Source organism: Pundamilia nyererei, unplaced genomic scaffold (assembly GCF_000239375.1).
Source record: "Pundamilia nyererei isolate P.nyererei 1_Seehausen unplaced genomic scaffold, PunNye1.0 scaffold00117, whole genome shotgun sequence".
Classification (NCBI taxonomy): Eukaryota; Metazoa; Chordata; class Actinopteri; order Cichliformes; family Cichlidae; genus Pundamilia; species Pundamilia nyererei.
In genome coordinates, this window is record NW_005187518.1 from 1,058,058 (window position 1) to 1,082,948 (window position 24,891).

At 41.6% G+C, this 24,891-nt stretch overlaps 1 protein-coding gene across 1 annotated transcript in view; it reads left to right on the forward strand.

Moving 5' to 3' along the window:
- The window catches only part of ppm1lb (protein phosphatase, Mg2+/Mn2+ dependent, 1Lb), a 53,052-nt gene that overhangs the window by 21,895 nt on the left and 6,266 nt on the right, over nucleotides 1–24,891 (forward strand). Inside the window, exon 2 of the mRNA XM_005742153.1 lies at nucleotides 18,556–18,772. Within this exon, the coding sequence (XP_005742210.1) occupies nucleotides 18,556–18,772 (217 nt within the window). The remainder of the gene's footprint in view (nucleotides 1–18,555; nucleotides 18,773–24,891) is intronic.

Sequence of the window (24,891 nt, forward strand, 5' to 3'; positions counted from 1 at the left end):
GTGTGTGTGTGTGTGTGTGTGTGTGTGTGTGTGTGTGTGTGTGTGTGTGAGCACATGAGGTGACAGACTTGACGTGGTTCATTAGCTTGTGATGAAAGACCCCGCTGTGGGGTTCAGTGTTCGCTCACTGTACGGGTGCATGTGCAAGGTTGGTATTGTTTAGGAATGCTTCACCATAGTGCACGACGAGTGTGTGTTTGTGTGTCTGTGTGTCTGTGTGTTCGTGTGCAATCACACTTGCACAAAGAGAGGAGGCTGATGAAGCTTGCCACTCTGACGACTGTATGAATATTTATGCAATTGATATATCAGTGTCTGCCAGAGAACACAGGCTCCAGATAGCAGGAATACAAATAAGAACACATGCCAAGTGTGTGTGTCTGTGAGTGTGTGTCTGTGCATGTGTGTGCGTGTGAGTGGGCACAATGGTATATTATAAGCCCAGGAGTACATGAGCTATTGGTAGGGTGTGAGATTGTGATAGACGTGTGCATGTGTGTGCGTCAGAGAGAGAGGGGAGAAAAGGCGTAGCTGACATTTACTTAGCTCTTCTCCTCTAGGCTTTTTGTGCCCCACATTCACAGAGGAAGAATAACACTCACTCTTGTTTTTTAAAACTTTTTGCTGCTGTCTTCACATCTTAGCCTCTGTCATTACATTACATTGTGCTGCTTGTTCCAAATGGAAGAGGAAGGATGGGGGAAACTCCACTGTTAGAGAGCATCTTGCTTTGTTTCAGTCAGATGACTAGGCTGATTTAAATGAGGAATTCATATCTGCTTTGTTAGAGTGAAAAAATAGTACATGCCTATATCTACATTAGCAGCACATTATATTAAAACAACAGCAAGACTTTCTAATGCAACTCCAACAGATGGGGAGTGAAATGTACAAAATTAGTGTGAAATCTGCAAACGCTGTATTTACATCAGGGCCCAATCCCACTGCACAACAGTGAGGAAAATACTGCAACCAACCGTTTATACTGAAGGCTGTAATGACATACCTGTTTAATTCAATAACTCAGACCACGGACTTCTGGATGATTTTAAATTCATATCATGCACATAATTCACCGACAGAGAGAGAGAGAAAAAACTGCAGTTGCAGTCATCAAATCATGTTTTATTTCATCACAAAAATTACAGGTTATTTTACCACTCGCTCTTAAAAATCAGCTTCTTGTATTATATTTGCCAGGCGTCCCTCTGGAGCTCGGCAAATAAAATCTGCTATGAAACTAGTTCCCTTCCTGAAGCATAACACGAGTTTTTAATAATCATTCAGCCAAGAGAAATTGGCATAAACGTGCTTTTCACACTTGAAGCAGGACGGTAAAACCAAAAAAAATGAATTAATCTCCTTTTTATTTTCAGTCATTTGTATTTTTAAGTGCCACGGTTTCAGCACTGATTACAAAACAGTGTGGCCTGATTTTTACTTACAGCGACAATCTGATCAGACTAATAACACCTACTTTGTCATGCCTGTAACACACACTGAGTAATCATCCAAAATCCAGGCTTAAAATGTGTGCTAATCTAGGTGTGCTAATTATTTCATTGATAAGCTGCTTGGACTCCAGTGGTAAAGATAATGGCCCAGACAATACCCCATTGCCTGTAAATGAAGACATTAGGTGTTTGGTTACTGCCAAAGTATGCTATTCTATACAAAGATGAATTTGTATGAACCGATGCTGTGATCACAACAATGTGTACAGCACAAAGAAGCGTTTGAGAGACTGCTGCAGTGCTTCTATGTCCAAATTTCACTGCAGTGTTTAAACTTTAGGTGATGTGGCTTCAGTTTACCGATGTTCCCAAAAGCCTCACATGAAGACAGTCAGTATTTGTAAATGGTAACCAAAAACAACAATGAACCAACATCTGAGTTCAGCTAATCTAGATGAGTTCAAATTAAACCTCCTCTTTTGGGCAAGCAAAAGTTGCCAAGTTTAACTTGGATGGGATTAAAAATGACAGTATTCACAGCTATGGAGCCTGGTGGATTGAACTATGTGGGGCTGTTTTATTGTCCCCAGACTGCAATGAATTAAAAATTGCATCAAGTTGTGTTATACGGCCGCAGTCCATGACCTAATCCTTTAGAGAGGATGGGCAGTACATCAAGATGATGACCAAAAGCAGAAAAGTAAAACCGGAGTGGTTGAAAAAGAATTAGATTCATATCCCCAGACGGTTAAGTGAGAGTTGTGACCTTAACTGATGGGATACTTTTTTTTTCTTCTTTTTTTTTTTAAAGCACTGGGACTGCTTTTAAATCAGTGTCAGTTTCACTGTTTCTGTTTCTCAGCATTACAGTTTTGACATTGCTCTGGTATGTGGGCGTACGATCAAGGCTAATTGTAAAGTTGGACAAAAAAGTAAATGTTATGCGTCCCACAGATACTGGGAGTGTGTGAAGACAGCAGTGTTTCCTCTTGCCGCCAGCAACAGAACAGAACAACTCTTTGCTCGAGTTAGCTAAAGCAGCCCTGGGAGGAAATAATGGTGACCTTGGCAGCTTCTCATTCAGGTGCTCGGTGAACATTTTGCAGAAGTGGTCAATTATAACATAGATGAGCAATGGAAGAAAATCCTGCACCGCAAACAAGGCGCAGTGGTTTCCATGAGAGAGAATAACTCTCTCTGGCCTGGCCTCTGGAGTTTGTAACCTTTTGCAAAATGTTATTGGTCAAGATAATAGGTGGTGATAATCACCTCTAATACCCAGTACACTTGGACCTCTTAACCCAAAGGAAGATGCTACAACGGCCCCTGAAGAAAGGTTTATTGGCAGGGAACTTGGTTGTCTGTGCAAACCTTTTCTTCTTAATCCTGTGAGCACTAAAAAGACTGAAACGAATCACAAAGCAAATGAAAAAGACGCATGGGAATACAAGGTTTCTGCGTGTGAAGAACATTGCTACTGAGTAGTGCAGTATGGTGCAAAAGTCTTGAATCACCTCTCAAAGCCAGACTTTCTTGTCATTTTTAAATCAGTCTTGAGTAGCAGTTCTCCAAGCTTTCTAAAGGTCTTTTCAGATTCAGCTATCGTAGCTGATCATTTTCAGAGGAATGTCTTCATTCGCTATATTGGAGACAATTGAACAAAGAACGAATTTTAAATTGTGGCTTTAGGCACTTTGTTACTAACCTTTTGTAAAAACATGTCATTTATTCACATTTCTTTAGGTGAATCCATGAAAAAAATGCCAAAGTGTGACAGGCATAAAATAATATTTTTGCACTAACAAGGTGATTCTAGAAGGGCTATTAGCCAGAAACTGGGCAAATCCCAGCATGGTGTGCAATGTGTCCTTAAAGTGAGAAAATTGGACAACTGGAGGAGAAAAGAAGTGACAGGTCTAAAAAATAAAAAACAAAAAAATTCCCTAAAACAATTTAAAGCAGATTAATAGTATCTGAAACTCATATCCTTAAGAAATAAGTGGAAAAATCCATCAAAAACCTGACACATGACCTGAGAGATGCATCTGGATCTTCAGTTGATCCATCTACTGCTCACTGAAGCTTCATCCGAAATGGTCTCAGTGGAAGGGTGGCTGTCAGGAAGCCATTCTGAAGGAAGGTTTTACAGAGTCATCTATTCTAAATTTTCATTAAAATTGTTGGCAGTATATACAGAGGATGCCACGAGAGAGGTACAACAGTGAGAGTCTACAGACATCTATAAAGCACAGTGGAGGCTTTGGATGGTATGGGACCGTAATTCCACCGGTGGTGTTGGAGATCTTGTCAAAATTAATGAAATTATGAACGCAGAAAACTACCATCAGATTTTGTTTCACCATGGAATACTGTCTGGAAAGGACTATTCCTTAAAAAATTACAAGAAAGCTTGCCTATGTAAGTTCAGGTGTTGTTAGATAAAATAAAGGGGGTCATACAAAATATTGACTTTCAGTGGTTAATAATGTGAACTATTTTGCCTTGTTTACATGTTTCACGTATGCTTGCACATGAATGGAAATCATTTTCTATTTTCCCAGCAAAACAAATGAAGAGTGGCTTGAGACTTTTGCTCAGTGCTTCCCCCCCCCCCTTTTCCACAAATCAAAGGAAAGTAAATCAGCAGTATCTGGTTGTTCAGTCTGACGTCACTAGCCATGTCTGGGCCTAAACTCCGCTGCAGGTCCATATGATCACTATGGCGTTACTGAGAGTTGGAAAAACTGTCTAAAGTCTTTCATCTTTAATAAAATGATCAGCGTTCTGCTCTACCAGGTGTAACAATTGAGTTTAACATCCAGCCATCCATGAAATTTATGACATTTAACGGAGTTAGAAGTTAGCAGGGAGTTAGCTCGCTAGCTTCTATCTAAATACAATATAGCATGTCCTGACTACGGGGTTTTGGAAACAAATTAAAATGTAAAGCTCTGTTATCACTTCCAACATAAATGAAGACAGAAAACTAAACAGCAGTGACGTTTGTAGGGTTACTGAAGTTTGGCTAGCTGGTATATAATGATGTGCTACGTGACCGCTAGCGACACAGCTATGTTAGCATAATATAAACAAGCTAACTTTTTTTCCACTCGATAAAAGTTAACGTGAGTTTTCTCGGTGGTCAGGAACAAATGTAATCACATGGCAGGGTGCTGTAAAAGGACCAAACTTCAGCCAGGAGAACAACTGAGATAATCCATCCATAATACGAGGTTAGTCATTCATATACTGCTGCATGCGCTGGGCTGTAGTTACATCCTAAGGTTTTAAAAACTAAGCTTAAATAAATGATTAGCGGTAATAAAAGCCGAGGGAGGTCAACAGTGATCACTGACTGTTTTAGGAGCTTTTTGAGATCAAATAGAAGAAAATACATAACATTAAACATGTTAACAACACAAAAACCATATTAAACGCAGACTACTTTAGGCCCGGAAGTAGGATTCGTCGTGTCATCCCTGAACAACCGGATACTCAACACAAAGAAGTCACGCAGAGGTGTGTGTTTGCATAAAAATAGAACAAAGCTAGGTGTGGGGCTCTGAAGGACAAATGCAATTCTAATAGATGCTAAAAGACAGGCCTATGAAGACACCAAGCTCTTCTCTTCTTTTCTCTTCTCTCTTCTGCAGCCTTGAGTGGTCTGTATGGGCCTTTTTTTTATTATATACAAATACATCTTACAAAGTTTTAATAGTGCTGCCTTCGTCCTCAGCACAAGGGCATCTGTGAGCTGATGGATATCTGAGAAGTGCTTACCCAAATCCCCTGGGTCCTGAACGGAAACAGTCATCGTTCTTGGCTTACATCTGTTCGTTTAAGGAAAAACTGCAAATTTGCAATAATTTAGTCCACTTGCTGACATATTACTGCATGATAAGCGGGAAACAAAACTGTTGGACCTATGGTTTTTGCATCATTAGAAGTAACAAATGGCTATAATATAATATTATGGGTTACTCTGACATTTTTTAATTACTTGTTTGTGTGTGCACAAAACCCCAAAGAGTCCCAACCAAAATGGTTTATTTTGTTAGCCCTCATTAATCACCCTATGTGTTTCGAATATTATTTGAAAGAAAAAATAAATAAATCTTTATAAGCTGTGCTTATTTGCACTGTTGAGGGATGTTGAGATTATTTTTGCCACTTTAAAAATGTCTAGATTTAAAAACTATTTGTTCACCTTTTTTAACATGAGATGTCTACTCAACTGCTCATTAACACAGTTTTCTGATGAGCCAGTCACATTGGCAGCAACTCAATGTATTTAGGCATGTAGGCATGCAACCTGATGAAGTCCAAGCTGAGTATCAGAATGGGGTAAAAAAGGTAATTTAAGTAACTTTGGGGCATGGTTGCTGATGCCAGGTGGGCTGGTCTCTGGAGTTAACAGAGAATGGTCTGAAAATGAAAATAACATGTGAGGTGAAAATGTTAATTTCAGAAATCAGAAGCCGACCAGGTTGCTTAGAGCTGATAGGAAGGCAACGGTAACTCAAATAACCGCTTGTTATAACGACAGTATGCAGAAGAGCATCTATGAATGCACAACACATCGAACCTTTAGCAGATGGACCACAGCAGCAGAAGACCACATTGCGTGCCACTCCTGTCAGCTAAGAACAGGAAAACAAGGTTAAGTTCAATGTGGTGGAGATTGGCATCAAGCATGTAAAGCTGACAAATCTGCAGCACTTGCGTGATCCTATCATGTCATGTGCTGAATGACAGTCGACTAAATAATAAGCTGAATAATTAATGCACTTGAGCTCTAAATGGGCCACTACCCATCAGAAAACACAGTCACCACTATGTCTGAATGCAGCTGTATTATATGATAGACAGGAATGCCATTCACGGTTCATATTGTCTGTGATTGCACTAAGTAATCAATAAGGCATTTTGCTTGCCTAAAAGAAAGAAATTCACCCGCACAGTGGACATGTTGACTCTGCAGCTTGGTGACACAGCTCTCATTTATTTCTAACCCACCCCCCACCCCCGTTCACTCTTTTTAGCTAATCCGATCAGAGTGTACTTTCCTACAGAGACTTGGAAGAAGAGGCCTGTGGGAAGTCTTCCCTGCTCAGTTGTGTCGTAGGACTGTGCGATATTTATTCAGAATCATCATTTGTTTTCTTGCATCAGTAGTAAAAGCGTGGGGTTGCGTGTGGTTGTTGCTGGCTCTTGGTAATAATAGACTTACTGAAGGTGGAGGATGAGAAAGTATTCAAAGTGCTGTCAGTGGTGCAGGCACAACACAAAAGTACCACTTTCTTACAGTAATACCTATTCTAACACATATACCTATAATCATGACTAAAGGGTTGCTTTGCTGAAAACATCTTCCTTTCATTTTAGAAAATGGGCTCCCAACCTAGAGTTCCTGTTTCCTGCACTTCTAAAACCCAACTTCAGTGCTATTTGTGGTCAGTCACGGCTTCTTTGGGTTATTTGCTTCTGTTGAAAGTTAAGAAAAGGAACATTTTATTCTGTGCAAAGCCAGCTGTGTGAGAAAAAGCCTATCAATTAGGCTTGAAAGTGTTATGTGTGTGGTTTTGTTTAATCAGTCCCACACCTGGAAGAAATGTGGCAACACATCCAAACTGTAAGTGATTCTCTACACTTATTCTTTCTCTTTCTCTCACTCGGCTCATTTTTCCTCACCTGAACGCTCGTGTAAAATGGATTTTCACCTCTGTTCTCTTTCTCTCATCTCTTTATTTCATTTTTCTTTTTTTTGCATCACCCTCACACCCTCATCGTTGTGTTTGTGGCCCATTCTGATTTTATGCCAGTTGGAATCATTTTAATTGCCACCTCTCTCTGTTTTGAAAGACAGGTTTGTGGCATCTGGAGGCCCTAGGCCAAAGGCTGTTTCTATCTGTCATTGACATGCAGGCATGAATATTGGCACCTGCACTGTGGTGCACATAAGCTAACGGGCTACGCTTTCACGCTGCTGCTTAGCACTCAGATTCATGTTGCTAATAACTCAAGAAATTACAGGGCTGCAGTGTTACTTTTCATGAGTGCCACTTTCACACTATGGCAGCTGTTTGTGTGTTCGTGCAGTGTGTAACGTGTGTTGTACGTATGTCAAAGAGAGCAGCAAGATGAAAGTCTAAAATGTTATTTACAGCCATGCTGGAGATGTGGGCATCAGCGCCTCTGCACCATTCGCTTAATATTCCCCGTGATCTCCTGTCATTTGCTATTTAAGTAGCTGCACTTTTCTTGCTGTTGAATGTGGGAGGAAAACAATGTTACTCGCACTTAAAAGCAGACCCAATGTGCCAGATATTATTGGCTGACTTTCTCTCTGTTGATGAGTAACATATCATTTGAGCTTAGAGAAGCCAAAGATGTCATTTAGACCAAGTATTGTTCTTGAATGGTCCTCCTGCCTAAAAGCAAAGCATGCGATGTTTGTTGATCGACATAACAGGACCTGCAGAACAGTGACACCTTTGAGAAGAGTTTGTGGGTCTCTTAAGTGGTCATGTCACAGCAAGATTGTAATTTTCTTGTGAAATGTCATGTTTTTGCTTTGTGGTGAAGTCATTGATTTTTTTTTTTTTTTAAGCCACAGCAGTGGAGTAGTGTATGGGGAGAGGAGAGCTGGCAGACAATGAGACAAGAGATGTAGAACTTGACACACAACAAAAGGTTCTCAGCAGGCTTCAGAGATCCCAAGGACCAACCCTCGTCAACTGATCGTTTGATTTACTTGCCTTTATTCGTGTTACCAGTCAATCAAAATAACTTTTGTTTACCATTCATTTATAGAATTTACAAAACCAAACTAAGCCAAACATTGTTTTATTGCGTAGTCAGCAAGAATGAGAAAGTGGTAGAGATTAACTGAAAACACGCAATTTAACTTGTCAGCGTAACACTGCCAGCCATCATATCGTGCCTCCTTGTAGTGATTCTGTTTTTACATAGTGCTTCTATGTCCACTAACCAAACAAACCAACCGAATATCCACTGATCAAGACCAACATGAATGACAACAAGTCAGCTATGAAGTGGTATGAATCTCAGAGCACAATCTGTGGATACTGAGGTGCATGATGCGCAGAGGACGCCAACCTTCTGCAGAGTCAATCACTTCAAACATCCAAACTTCGTGTGACCTTCAAATTAGATCAAGAACAGTGCTTAGAGAGCTTCATGGAATGGGTTTCCAAAGCCAAGCAGCTGCATCAAAGTCTTACATCGTCAAGCACAATGCAATGCGTCAGATGCAGTGGTGTAAAGCACGGCACCACTGTACTCTGAAGGTCACAAATCAAGCTTGTCTGTCTGGTAATCTGATTGAGGAGTCTGGGTTTGGCAGTTGCCAGGAGACATGTCTGACACTTGTTGTGACATGTGGAGCGTTTGGTAGATAAGGGATTATGGTGTGGGGTTGTGTTTCAGGAGCTGGGTCCGGCCCCTTAGTTCCAGTGAAAGGAATTCTTAATGCTTCAGCCATTTTGGGCTATTTCACGCTCCTAACTTTGTGACACAGTTTGGGTGTGGCCCCTTCCTGTTCCAACATGACTGCACACCAGCGCACAAAGCAAGGTCCATATTGATGTGGATGATCGAGTTTGGTGTAAAGAACTTGACTGGCTTGACTTGCATGAGTCCTGACATCAACCCCCAGAACACCTTTGGGATGAATGAGAGCAGACACTGTGAGCCAGCCCTTCTCATCCAACATCATGTTTGACCTCACAAAGAATGGTCAAAAATTCCCATAAACAGACTCTTAAACCTTGAGGGAAGACTTCCCAGTGTTGAAACTGTTACAGCTGTAAAAGGTGGGCTGACATCATGTTAAACCCCATGAATTAAGAATGGGAAGGCAAAATAATGTATCTTCAATATAGTCATCTCAATTGCATAGCTCCGACTCCTTTTAAAACGTTCTGCTTGCAAGAGGGAGCCAATCGGAAGACTGTCCTACAGGGAGAGTTTAATCAGGTTGTGTCAGAGTATAAACTGAGGGACTGCCCAGTGTAAGATAAATAAGGATAATTCTGAACGCTAAATAATTCAAAGCCACTCTGGATGAGAGAATAAAAATATGGAGGTTAAGTGGACATAATAGGTCCTCTTTAACTCTCAAATATTAATCAGTATCATCAGCACATATCCAGTATCAGTCAGGCTGTAACACAAGCAGTTGAAATGCAAGCATACTTCAGCAGTTTTGTGAATCCTTTCTTGCAAGTACAGAGTTTTGAAAATGCGTGCAAGCCTTCTTTTATATAAACCAAACATGAGACCAGTGTTGAGTCTGTACCAAGATCATAGACACTAACACGGTTGTCTTATTACCAGGTGAGGCTATATGAAGTGATGGATCAACTAGGCTGCTTGCTTCTAATAGACTCTTTAGGTTTTATATGTGTCTTCATCTCCTTTAATGGACTTGGCTGTCACAGGAAGGACACACGATGAGATCTTACTCTGAGATGTGTGTGTTGCGAGCAGAGACCGGAAAGGCAGACTGATGACTCCGAGTCTGTTTACTCGCTAAATGCGAATCACTTCCATGAGATTTCACTTTATGAGCAAGATCTCCCTCTGCAGTGTGATGGCTGGTTATAAGTGTGCAACTGTGTGCCTGTGTGTGTTTATGGTGGTAGATTTGGATTCGCAGGACGGTCACCTTTGCAGTAAAATCTTTATTGGAGACAGAACGGGCCAACAACCTGCTGTCTGTTGTCCACGGGCGCAGGTATTTGTGTGCTGCCAAACATTTGAGGGGACGTGCTGTCAGATGACTGGCGAGGTGGGATGTCCCGCCAATCCGAGACTTTGGCAGCTGTGACTGCGGTTAGCAGATGTTCCTATCTTACTAATATTGCCCCTCTTATTCAGTCACAGTCAGAAATAGAAAAGAGATGAGGCTAACTGTGTTTAGCCAAGAGGCAGTATTTCATGGCGATGTGTTTTTCTCTCTGTGAATGCTGAAGGCAGTGAAGCATTTCCTGCCACTTTTAATGGACTTCTATTCAACTTTCCAGTCCTCATCCACTTTTATAGCACTGCCTTTTCCCTCTGAAATCCTCATTCACTGCAGATTTCTGTCCTCTTTACGCTGTCGGCTCTCTGTTGGCCCTTACGTATACCCTCTGCGACATGGCTGGTATTTGAATATGAAAGTTGCTCTGAGTGGTTTATTTTTAAATATTTCTTTAGCTCAAGTTGTCACAATGTGCAGAAGTGTATGAGCTTTGTAGGTCCCTAAAGGGGATTTGTGGCTCACAGTGCCATCGCCCCACCCTCAGCCTCCCTGAGTCCATCTGTGCTCAGGATGTTTGTTGTGGTTTCGGGAGAGATTTAACGGCTGGAAGAGTGGAATGGTTTCAGATTTTTTGGTCTGGGCAAAAGTCTGTGTGTTGGGCACAAGGGTGTGTTTTCAAGGCCACACAAACACTTCCAGTCTGGCCCCAGGCTCACACCGCACAGGAAGCAAGTTATTGAGTTGTAATACTCAGGTTTACGATAGCTTTTCAATAGATTCCCTGCCCTTACTTACGACTCCTTTCTTTCTAGATTAATATCACAGCTGCGGTAGAAAAAGCTGTTACAGGATAATGATTATTTCAACAATCACATCTCATGGGATTCAGCAGATGGCTGTTATGGTAAAACAAGTCAAATGGATCCAGTGTAGATAAGTGAGATGAATCAATAGATGTTCTGATAGAAGAAAAAATGTGATGTGATTAAAGTTAGAAAGCTACTGAGCAGTAGAAACATTGACTGTATATCACGGGTGTCAAACATAAAGCCCAGGGGCCAAAATCAGCCCAGCAAAGACTCCAATCTGGATCACAGGACAGCTATGGGAAATGTGAGGGAAGGCATAAATTTTGCACTTTTTTAAGTTTTACACCTTTTCCTGCTAATAAAGACGTCCCACATGGCCTTTCATATTATACCAAAGTAAAAGATAAACAATTAAATGACAGAAACAGAAACCTTCCTTTTCTCACTATCTACTATAGAAATTTATGGGGGGATTTTTGCGGGTTCACAGTTTAAAAAACAAACAAACAAACAAAGGGACATATTCATATTCTCTTGCTTTTTTTTTTTAATTAAAGGGCAGCCTAGGTATTGTTGTTGAAATATTACACATTTAAGTCTTACAATTTAAGCCCAACATTTCCGCCAAACATTTCACTGTTTGGCGGAAAAACTGAGAGCTGTTGAAATTGCACTTCTTTTTCTAATACAAAGATGTCTCAGGGATTAAGTGTAGTTAAACTTCTTTACACTGATGGAGTGGAAAGAGGAGTTTCACTTGGCTGGCCCACTCAAGATCAAAGTGGGCTGCATGTGCCCCACAGTGTAAAATGATTTTGACATGCCTGCTGTATAGAGAAGATGAAGGTAGCTTCAGGGTCTAAAACTTGAAGTCAATGTGGAACCACAGGGTGACTCGTGCGGTTGCAAAAAGAAGTCTGATTGTATAGAAATCTTTGAAAAAGCAGCTCTTGACTCCCTTAACTCTTTCCTCGTAAGTTTATGATTTTATTCACTAGTGTCATGCTCACCTCCAGAAGAGCTAAAAATGAGGATAAACTGGGGTTTTCTTTTAGAATGAGCATACCATGACCTTCATAAGAGTCCTCTTTGGTTTCTCAGCCTGATCCACCTCTTTTTGATGACATCTGGCGTTGAAACACCAAAATGCCCACATGCCTAAAGGCTGAGCTCGAAGCTTCCAAACTAGACTTTATGAGCCAGTGGGTAATGTCACGATGGCTGTGTACATCTTTAATAAATAGCCTATGAGTAGAATCAAGCGTATGATTTAGTTTTATTTAATTTTAGTCTTTGCCAAACACATCTAAGCTCACGTCTGAGCATAAAGCCTTAACGTTAGTGCATTAAAGTGCAGAAAAACAGGCTTATAAATAGCAAACCACAAAGTCCATTTAACAGCTTCTGCTTGTATCACACGGGAGTTTATCAGAGCACTTAGGAACTTTGTCTTGACTGAGCTCCAAAAAGCTCCTAAATGGATCTTGCAGTGAAATTGTTTTCCTGTTTCAACTTTTCAAATGATGACTCTGTGCAAGTACAAAAGAGCTTCTTTTTTTGTTACAGAGACAATGTCATACCAAACTAACACACACACACACACTCACATCCTACAGTATACTTGGCAAGCCTTCAGCACATACAAAGCTCTGGTGTGAAGTCATGAAATTAGACCTTCATGCTCATGCTCTTCTAGACCCTGTGGACCGACTGAGCTCCGCAATGTCATTCTGAGGAGAAACATGCTACACCTCTGCAGTGGACACACACGGTCCCACTCAGCAGCAAGCCCTCCTTTCTCCCTTTAATTAAATCCTTTGAATTATTCATTGATTTACGCTAAACATAAGTTATATCCTTTGCAGTGTCCATAGAACTAGATTGATGAACATTATATAGTCATTGCTTACTATAGTCAGATTGGACCTTTGATCACTGTCGTTATCTCCTCTATGACATGTTTTATGACTGTAATTTAAAAAGATTCAAATTGGAAATAAAAACAACAAAGGAAAATATTCTGGATCCCTTTTTCCAGACTTTTTTTAGTTCCCGCTGCTTTTGCTTTTATTATACCACTTTGATGGTTTTCTGTCACTTATCACAGGTTCCGTATTAAAGCTGGAGTCTCCCATGCTCCCCCTCTTCCTTGCTCTCTTTCTCTCCCCTCTCTTTAATGATGTGCTTGAGTGATGCTAATGAATGGTTCTCACACTGCTCCTCAGCCTCTCCCCCTTCATCCCCTTTCTTCTTCTTCTTCTCTCCATCTGCCTACTTGATCTGTCAGAAAAAGATTTCTCTTCTTGGGTTATGAGTCTCCCTCAGGGTGATTCTACAGGAAAACTCTGATGACTTCCCTCATTTTTGGGCAGCCTCGTGATATAATGGATGGAAGGTCTGACTATTTCTGGTGGACTGTGCATCGGAGAGGCTCACTGTTGCAGTCAGCAGGGAGTGTTTGGGTAACAGGGTGGATGATGCGCAGTGTGTAGGTGGCCCTGCTGACACATGAAGGTGTGTTTGTGTATAGACGTATAGCTTTGTGCTCTCTTGATGCACAAAGCAGAAGGAGAGCCGTGTGTGATGCTCTGCACCACCATGACTGATGTCGGGACTCACAGTTATAATGATCATTTTTAGCAGTGCAAAAATTCTATCTGGACCCATTTATTAACAAATCAATACTTTCATTCAGAGACTGTTTTATTTATCAAATACTGAAGTTCATTATCAGGCGAAAACATTTTTAGCTTTGACTGACGAGGACCCAACATTGGCTCCTCGTCATAGACCTCAGGCTCGACGTTGGCCAACGGCGACAGGTGAGAACCAACACCGATGAGAAGATCAAGTGGTGGTGTGCGCCCAAATGCAAGCGGAACCTCGCGGTGGCGCTGGGTGCAACCGCTCTTGACATTGACCCAAACCAGCCAGTGGAGGCCACCTGGAACAATATAGCCGACCAAATCCGAGAAGCAGCAACCAGCGTCCTGGGGAAGAGCAAGCCAGGAAAGCGCTTTATTGACAAGCAAATATGGTGGTGGAACCCAGAAGTCCAAATTTCCATGAAAGAGAAGAAGTCCGCGCTGAAAAGGTGGCACCAGTCCAGACACGACAAGGACTACAAACGGCACAAGATCCTGAAGGTGAAAGCGAAGAAAGCGGTGGCAAAGGCGGCGCATTACGACCAGCTGTACCACGACCTTGCTACCCCTGGAGGAGCGAACAAAATTTATCGTCTGGTCAACAGCCGGCATCGCTCCACACAGGCCATCGTCAGGTGTAACACGTCAAAAAGACACTTTACCCTACTTGCCTACTGGTGTTGGCCAGAGGGGCCGATGGCGCAATATGGCAGCCTCGCTTCTGTCAGTCTGCCCCAAGAATTTCCACACCCCCCAATCCTCAGCGCCGCACCCATCCATGGCCCAGAACCACCGAATACACCAGCAGAGGTCAAAGATGCCATAAAGAAAATGAAGAATGGGAAAGCACCTGGCCCAGACAATATCCCTGCTGAAGCCTGGAAGCTCCTTGGTTTGCGGGGCGCGCTGCCCTCAACACACTATTCAATGCTATCACCCAGGAAGGCAAACCCCCAACGGCCTGGAGCACCAGAATCACAGTCCCAATCTGGAAAGCCAAAGGCAACATGGCTGACTGCACCAACTACCACCCAATACGCCTCCTGTGCCATGCTATGAAGATCTTTCAGCGGATCCTGGATGCCCGCCTAAGGCAAATCTCCACCATCACGGCAAACCAGTGCGGTTTTGTCAAGGGGTCTGGCACTACTGACGGCATTCATGCTGCAAGGCTGCTTGTGGAGAAACACCGGGAGAAGAAATCGACAGTCCACATGGCCTTCCTTGACCTGGAGAAGGCGTTCGACAGAGTACCACACGATCTTATTTGGCATGCCCTACGTTCTCATGGAGCCCAGAAGCTTATGTCAACTGAATCAAACTATTATACACAAACATCACCAGCGTCGTCAGGTGCCCTGTGAGGGTGCTACCCTTCACTATCAATGTAGGTGTACACCAAGGCTCGGCACTTTTGCCTCTTCTGTTTATACTATGCATGGACACCGTGACCGCTGATCTCCAACAACCTCACCCATGGTCACTCTTATATGCTGACGACGTATTCCTAGTGGATCAATCTAGAAGTGAGCTGCAACAGCACACACAGCAATGGAAGACGCGCCTGGCCGATCATGGTTTGAGACTCAACATCAAGAAGACAGAGTACATGGAAGCTGGCCCCCAAACTGATGGCACCATTAACACGACAACCTGAAGAAGCCCGACCAATTCAAGTACTTGGGATCGATGATCGGTGGCGATGGGGATATCCTTCCAGACGTGCGAGGAAGGGTCGAATGCCAGACCATCTCAAGACGAAGATTTACAAAACTGTAATCCGCCCAGTTGCTCTGTATGGATCGGAGTGTTGGCCAGCCACCGCCGAGCACGAACAGGCCCTGCACACGATGGAAATGCGAATGCTCAGGTGGTATTTCTCAGAGGAAGCAATTCAGTTGAGATTTCTGGTCATCTCTCAACATGAGCATCATCATCTGATCAATCTTTAATGAATTCCTGCTTTAAGAAAGGTAAAAGGGGATTGCAACAAATATAATTTTAATCTCAAACTCCTTAAAGTGTGTTTAAATAGAACAAATAAAACAACATGAATATATACAAAGTACAATACTGTTCCCTTAAAAGTAAATGCTGCCCAAGGCAGCTCACTCTCCATTCAGAGCGATTTTCAGCAAAAATGCACATTAATCAGTTCATTTAGCTGTAGGATCAAGGAAAATACACAAGGAAACACATCTCAGTGCACACATGCCAAAAGATTTAGCAGTTCAGCGACATGAGTCACATAGCTTTAAATAATGCACAATTAAAAATTATAATTTTACTGATCATGAGTGTTTTCTATCTGAAACAGGCCTTTATACCACTTGTTCATTCACTTTTTCATAAACTCATCTTCATCACCTCCCACTTTTAGTTTCTAATTTTCTCATAATTTTAGTTCTTGCCCTCTCTCCCTCTCTCTCTCTCTCTCTGTCTCTCCCAGCTATGAAAACAACCTCAGATATCCAGCTCTGTTTACTTCATTTATTCTGGCTCCACCCTCTTATTTTTTTTAGCCCTCCCTGCATTCCTTCTGTGCTCTTATGCTGTTTGCTGTTCTCATTCTTAATTTTGTTTCCTTGTGTTTTGTTATTCTTGATTCTTGTTTTTTTTATTCTGTTCCAGTAGTCTCTATCCTCACCCTGCTCTACACCCATCCAACCTTTTCTCCCTTTATCCACTAAGCTGGCATCAGATGTGCCATTGTGGATCAGATAATCAAGTCTTGGCTTCCCTGCACGCACTGACTGGTGCATGTGCACATGCAGTTAAATAGTTAAAAGGAATGTAGCTGGAGAAACGGTTTGTGGCCCCAGTGCTTTGTTAAGGACTGGCAGACAAACAATTAAACTGCACACTAATTGACTTAGCGTAACCCAAGCTGACAAAAGACTTCCTGTTCTATGTTTGACCTTTGAACTCGGTTTGTGACTCCTACCCCCTTCATGCTAGCCACGGGATGAGAATATGTCATCTGGGATTGTTCTCAGAAAAGATTCATGGTGATTTTGGAATGAACCTCACTTTGGGAGTAGAGCAAAGTGACTGTGGAAAATGGAAAATGAAAGACAGATTCATGCACATCCACACATGAATAACAGTGTTTTGGTTTCATTGGAGAAGATAGGGGTGGATTGACAGAGCTTGCAGAGCAAAGCTTCAACTATGCTGACAAGATATAACAAGAGAGGAGTGGAAGAATTGTTTTCATGTGTGGAGAAAAAGCAGAGGAGGCAGTGTTATCTAAGTCCTTGAAAGCAATTTCCCAGAGCAGAATGAGATATAGATGGAGAGTGAAAGAGAGGGAGGTATGGATAGAAGAGAGAGCTAAATGGGGACAGTGTATGAGCACTCGAGACATCAGGTTCATCTGAGCTTCTCTGTCATACGACCTCTAATCATTATATCCAATGCCTGGAAATTGCAATCCTTTTCCCTCGTTCTGTTTTCTTAATTGACTGCTCTTCAATCACCGCAAGTGTTAGGAGGGGAAACCACATGAAATATGAGCTTTATGAATCTGGGATCATGCAGACCAGAAGCAAGTTAGCAGTATATTATCTGACATTTGTACCTCATGACCTTGGCTTGGCCTGCTTTCTCTGAAGCCTGGGCCTGAGGAGGCAGGCATTATTTGCTCTGGACCTGCGATGGGAATCTGTACAGAATCTGTTGATGTCCTTAGAGTAAAATAGATAGTGGTGAGGATAAAGTTTCTCTAGCTCAGCTCAATCCCACAGCATTAGCCTGTGTACACTTGATTGGCGGTGCACTTTTTTTTCTTTATCTCTGTTTATCTGTGATTTATCTGCTTCAGCAAAACCGAAAGAACAAGCGGGTTACTGCTACTCCAGCCCGCCAAAGTCACCGTGTACGTATCTGTACTTACTGCACTTGCAATTCTGTCTCCAAAATAGGAAAAGTTTTTGGAACATGTTGGGAAATCAGCTTATTTACTTTATTGCTGGTAAGGCAGCTTTAAATCTTAACATGATGACAAAACTCTGGGGAGCTGCTGGCAAAAAATAGTTCCACCATGTATCACTCCACATGGCCTCAACATCTTGTTTTTACATTCTGGGTTTTGTAAGGATTTAACAAATAAAAGATGCTAATCTGTGAGTGTTAGATGTGCCAGTTGGCAGTTTTGGGATATTTTCCACTGAGGTATGCTAGCGTTTCTCCACCTTGTTTGATCCCCCAACTGTGAATAACTCTGCTTCTTGTTCCTGGGTTCTGAGTTCATGCAAACCAATGCATATGTTAGATTTATTGGCCAACCTAAACTGAATACACAGAAGAAGTTATGGCACTCAGGAAAAAAAAGGATTCTCTACCCTCAATAAACACGAAGCCATAATTTTGTGCAAAGTGCAACTAAAATATACAAAGTCAAAGATTTGTTTATTCAAATAATTAATCAGTGAGGAAAATGTGCTTAAAATAAACTGAATGTATACCAGTCTAGTAAATTTGATTTGTTACAATGATTACATTGTAACGCATGTAACAAAATTACATGGAAAATGTATATGTAAATAAATTAAAGTCACCATTTTGGGCAGGATTTATTGTGTGGATGGTTGCTTGTTTGATTTTCCTAAACCTTAAGTGTATATATATCCTCAGAACTGAGAAGCTGCCTTTAGTGCTGAAAAATGATAAATCACCTCTGCTCATTATAACCCTTAAGTATTCGATGCATTTGAAAATGGAGACCTACGCATCCTATGCTTCTGCTTAAACATAACCAATTAAAAGAAAAGCACCCTCATCAACATGTCAGAATTTATTCTCTTCTAGCACCATTTTTTTTTTTTTTTTTATCTGCAGTCATCTAATTCTACTTGTCTCCCTCTGCTCTCCATTATCAGGCTGCTGCTGAGTTTGCTAAGACCCACCTGCCAGAGGCTCTGCGCCAGCAGCTACTGACCTATGAACGGGAGAAAGAGCGAGACAGGGAAAAAGACAAGGAGAAAGATGAAAAAAGGGAGAGGATAAGCCTCTCCTACCCCTCCATCCTGGAGCAGCAGATACTGACGCTGGACAGAGAAATACTGGAAAAGCTCTCTGCCGCTTACAACGAAGCAGGTGCGTATTTGCCCGTTCATGTAACTTCACACATGATACGTTCTGCAAATATGCCAACTTTCTGCCCTTTTTTGTTGTTGTTGTTGTTTAGATGCTACATTTGTTCGGTAGCTAGCAACTATCAAAATACACGCATACAGTATTTCCGCCTACACGTGCAACCACAAAACTAAAGAGCATACAGATAGCGCAAGATGGAAGCAAAAGGTGTTTTGCTGCAGTGTCCCCTGTAATGCTGCACACAAATTATTTTCTTCTCCACTATTTCATTTGACGGTTGTTGAATAGTGACTGTCAGCACCCCAAGGCCTTGCTTATTCAGCTGTTTAAATACAAGTTGATCTTCACAAGGCTTGTAGTAATTATCTTGGGAGGCATGCAAGGAGAGAGTGGTAATGCAAGAGAGAGAGAGAGAGAGATGGATAGAAAGAGGTAGGAAAAGGCTCAGAGGAGTGGATTCATGTGTTGGAAGTGTGTTTTCTTTTGTTTTTTTTATTTATTGGTTAAAGCTATACAGTATAGGGAAATGGAAGCCCAGAACCACAGGCAGAATAAAACGAGAACAACAAATACAAAACAGAAAGACACACAAAGGGTCGATCGCAAAGTCCAATCTAAGTGCAGCTAAACAACCTCATGAAAGAGGAGGAGAAGGAGGAGAACGATGTGGACATATTCATGAACATGAGTGATTTTGTTTGAGTTTCATAGCAAGTCTTCCTTCTGTGCTGCCTTTATTGGATTATTGAACACAAAGTCAAGAGAGTTTAAATATGGATCGTAAGATTATTTCCTGGTCTCGCTGCAGTGACTTTCTGCAACCTCAACAATTCAGCATTTCTGTGGGAAGGTCAGTTTTCCTTCCAGTGCCCCGGTTAAAGTGAAGGTGAGAGAGTAAATGCAGGAGGAAGGAGTCTCGAGTAGGTCTTTATTTACAGAATCTGTCTTCAGAGTTGTAACTGCAAAGTTTTGTTTGTATGGACGATTTTCTTCAAGTGCAGTTAATTGCAAAGTTACTGAAAGCAGCTGTAAAGAACTCACATGGGGCAAGAAGAAAAAAAAAAACACGTGGCCTTAATTAATAATTGTAAACATGCATCACAGTTCAAGGGCCGAGCCTCTCACTTGTAATAGACCTGTGAGGTCAGCTGTCACTTGAGACGTGCTCTTTTGAAGTGGGTTTTGGGGGGGTTTGTTTTTCTGTACATTTTTGGGGGTGGTGATCATCATGTTGCCGTGTTCTCAGGTCTTCAGTTATTTTAGCGATGCGGTGACTACATACAGTTTCACCACCGCCTGCTGCAATGCTGATTCAGACAGATCTGCCTTCCAGATGCAGCTGAATTACCTGCTTTTGTTTCCGCAATTAAAGCAAAATCCATTTAAACGGTAATCAAGGCCGAGCAGACAAAGCAATTAATGCGTGCGTAGCTAATACACACACTCCATACTTGCCAACCTTCTGTGATGTAAACAGGTGAATTTTTCATCATTTCACCACCTCCGGCACCCACACCTGTGTAACATGCATGTTAACTGTAAGCCCTAGACATGCTGTGGAATATGAAATATAATCCTTTATTTTATGGCAAGTTTACTCTTTCTGTAACGAGCAGGAATGAAGGTCAAATCTGTGAAAAATTAGTTATAGCACATGGGAATTCTCTCATTCAACCGATGACATGAGGGTAAAGAGAAAGCATAGAGGCTAAATGAAAACCTGCATCAACAGTGACATGTGAATCACATCTAAGGTGGCAGTCACGGGTATGAAAGAGCCCCTGAGAAAGCCTCACATCCTTCTGTGAATGCTTGACATGTGACAAAGGATGTTAACGAGGTCAATTAAAAACAGAGTTGGAGCTTTCAGTCTGAAGACAGCTGATCCTTCCTTCTCGAAGGTTTGGTTTTGCTGCTGAAGTCACCTGCTCTTCGTTGCTTTATCCTCCACCTCCTTTGCTGCCTCTCCATCTGGAGATAATTATCGGCTTTCTGATCTGTCACTCCCAAAAGGGGCCAAAAGTAAATCTCCTCTCCTGATCCCGCTGCCTTCTTCTGTTCTTAAGTGGACCTGTTGCATTGAGTTTTAAAGATACTTTCCACACATCCATCTGCTCGTATCTTTTTCTTATGCCCCATCCTTCTTTTTGGACAGCACAGCGAGACAGACTGACATGATGCTTCTAGATAAACTTGCAATCTCCATTACAATAAATGGGCTCCTGTGTTGTCTAGTTCAGGGATTGAATTTGCTGTGGCATTTGTTGTGGCTTTCTTGCAGGTGTCTCGGGGGAATCTGCTGATCAGGTAATTGTGCATTCTTGTCCTTGTATCTGATTCCACAATCGCATCGTTTAGGGCGCGCAGCTCCCTGCTTTCTGTAGTAATCGGGGGGCCTAAATTGAGCTAGCAGGGGAGGGAGTGAGGCAGAATAGAGATACACACTCTCAATTCAGCTCCCCGTCCCCAGGACAACAGCGTATCAGATTTATCCCTCTGTTCATTCATCCCTGTGTTGTTTATCAGCGAACACAAGCGCCTCAAAGAAAGATAAGGAAGATGGGACTTTGATGCAGTGCCCAGGAGCTTAGAGTCTATTATGGAAACAGTCTCCTTAATGCTGTATGGTATTCTGCTTGTACCAATCTTTATGTGGCTGGGTGACATGTCTGCATGCAACAACAGAAAAATGAACTGTTTTGCTTTCGTCCAATAATCTGCAGTCAGCAGAGGCCACGCTGACCTGTTAGCCATGTCATCTTAAAAAAAAAAATAAAGGCATCTGTCTATTCTATTAAACAACTATTTAGGTTGGGAATGTAAGATTTAAATTTGTGCAGAAAGATTACGTGCACCATAGTCTGTCTCCAGGAAGATGAAAATATGTATAACAAAAATAAATTAACTTTTTTGCACAGCAGAAATTAAACATTCATGTACACGGCATCATTTTGTTCACATCCTCTCCGGTTTCTGACCTCTAAGAGACACTGTAAGGGTTCCCGGAGGTCACCGGTCTTTATTAATTTTCATCTTCAAATCTCTCAAGAATGAAGCTCCACTTAGTGAGGCACTACTCGTTGTGTTTTTGCTCTCATGCGTATGTTTTTGTGTTTCTTTATTGCCATTAATCATTTAATTTTAGTATGTTCTGTGTGCCACATATTCCCCTTCAGGCAAATATTTGTTTATACCAAATGTGTTCGGTGCAGTTTTTTTAAACCCTTCTCCTACAGTGCGTGTGGAATGAGGCTGTGTAAACTGTGGCAGATCCAGTCCTTTTTTCCTTTTCTTTTTCATAATAATGCCAGTTACATATATAAAGTGAGGTCAGTTGCTTTTTCATTAGATCATTCTGAAAGTTTTTTAATTAAATGTATTTATTTGCAATAACAAAAAGTCAAATAAGCGTGTCATATTTAAGGTTGTCAAACCTAGGCCGTAACCTGACGTGCACCTCCCCAGAAATCTAACTACACATCACCATCGATAGAGACCACCCAGGCTTAAATGCAGTAATTTGCTCAAATTTACTCAGTTGGAATGGTTTAAAAAGATCATTTGAGCTACGGTGTCATGATCAAAATCTGACCATGAACTCGGTCTGCTACCACCTAATACTACAGCTAGAGTGGTTGTTGAAGTTGTTCGAAAATGTCGGCTCTTATAAATTCTTTTTGATCATAATCGGACAAAACTCAGCCTCCTGACTGTGTCTGTGCTGCTACTTAAACAGAAACAGTTACAGCTGACTAAGTATGACTGATGGCTGTTGTTACTTTAAAATGCACTTTAACTAAATGTTTGTTCAAACAAAGTCAGCTTGCAGCAGTTTGTTTCAAACTCTGCAGCCACTTTGTTTATGGGGCAGAAGAAGAAACAGTTTGAATTTTGGTGCCAGTAACTATGAAGGCCAGCAGGGTGTTATGATCCCAACTAATCACTGTGAAGGCGCTTTCGAGCATGTCATCAATGTCATCAATGCCTACCCTGTGACCTGAAACTGATGGATATTTGGTGGCTGCACATCAGTCTGTAGTGTTTAAAGCATGGAGAACATTATTTCTGGGATTAGGTAAATAAAGTGAGAATAGGACACAGCAAAGATTAAAACCTTTTTCCAGTATAAGGTTTTATAAATGTTCAGGCTAGAGAAAAGTACTTTACACTGGTTGCTGTGACATCAGCTTTTTTTGGCCAACAATATCTTTTATTGAATAATTGCCCAGTGTGAAGTAGTCAGACTCGAACGCCAAGGAAGGTGGTAGGGAAGTGAGCAATTTATTTACAGTGAACTTAATTTCATGAAGACTGAAAAGAAAAACAAAGTAAGTATGAACAAATGACTTAATCTGTAACATAATAAAATATAAAGAAACGTGACTGAGTATTTGCCTTAATTTGCAGAATGTTTGATTTGCCGGCAACAGAACACTTACACAAACAAACCCGGGGAAAAAATGGAGAGCATTGCAACTGCTACTCCACTTTGTCACAACCAGTCACAGCATTATATATCTGTATAAAGAGGAAAAACAAACAAAAATCCTTATGTGAATGGATTATTTATAGGGTATTAGATATTCAGATGTTACCAACATCGAAGTCAGAACAATTCTCTCTAGATAACTTAAGAGAGGGCCCTAAGGGCTCTGAAAGGCCTGATAAAATTAGTGGCTTTTTTCAACTGGCAGTGTTGAAGCTGAGGTAGAATACCATCCCTTCATTTTAAAAAGTCAACTTTTTGCAAATGAGCCTCAGAGCATGCCATCATATAAGCCCTCTCTTCATGCTTCCAGTCTCTTTACAGCAGATTCAGAGGAATCCTCCAGTAATACGTGATGTAATTTAGGAGCAGACCTCAAGCATTCCTCTTTCTGTTGTGGTCAAAGGGAGGAATAGATTATGACTGATCAGTTTGTAAGTATTTAAAAACAGACTGAATGGTAGGAAAAGCTGTAACATCAGCTTAACACTGAAGAAAGCTAGTATGGAACACGTTTGATGGGCTCCAACGTCAGGCATACGTCACAGTTGCACCTCCGTTGTCCTGAACTCACCATGGAGACTTTTTAAAGTAGCTGCTGCCCACTGCAGGACTGTGCAACCTTTGGATAGATTGAAAAAAGATTGTAAGCTTGGTGTGTGTGTGTGTGTGTGTGTGTGTGTGTGTGTGTGAGGAATTCGCTCTCACCTTAGAATTCAAGTTTTAAGTCTTTGCAAGATTGATGTTATTTCTAAAAGAGTTGTTAAGGTCTGTAAGGCCTCGGGGCGTTAAGCTTTTTATTTTTTCTGCACCCTCTTGTTTGTGGGAAGGGAAAAGAAACTGGAAGATTAATTATATTAAAGGTTAACTCTACCAACATTCAGGTCTCGAGGTCTACTACACAAGTTGTATAAAGATCAATTAATGAGTGCAGCATTAGAGAGAAGGCTTTGCTGGCTTCTACTCATTTCTGCTGGACGCGAAACTGAAGTTTGGGCAGATAAATTGCGTGGAGGGTAAGGTGGCCACTGGGTTTTGACCAAGAAAGGAGAGCATTTTCCTCCCCTTACCCTCAACTTCTTCCTGTTGAGAGGGTGTTTTTCCTTCCCACTGTCGCCAAAGTGCTTGCTCGATCATGGGGATTTTCACTGTGTTTTTGCAAGGTTTTTACCTTACAAAATAAAGCGGCTTGAGGCGAATGCTGTTTTGATTTGGAGCTATGTAAATAATAGGGGTGCAACGATATTCGTATCGATATTGAACCGTTCGATACAGTGCTTTCGGTTCGGTACGCATATGTATCGAACAATACAACATTTGTAATTTATTTTATCAATTTTCCTTCTGACGATGCTGTCTGTGTTGAGCGCTCAGTGAATCTGTGTTCGACTACTCCGCCTAGGCTGCACTGTCCAGCGCAGATCCACTGAGCGCTCAACACAGACAGCATCGTCAGAAGGAAGAGCGCAGGGCACCTCCCCCACCCTCACTCAGATCTGGCGTTTGGAATTATTTTGGTTTTCATGTGACGTATGACCCTGAAGGTAAGCGAGTCATGGACTAAAGTAAAACAGTATGTTGGATGTGCCATGCAATGCTCAATTACATTGGTGTGAACTAGTGTGCTAGCGCA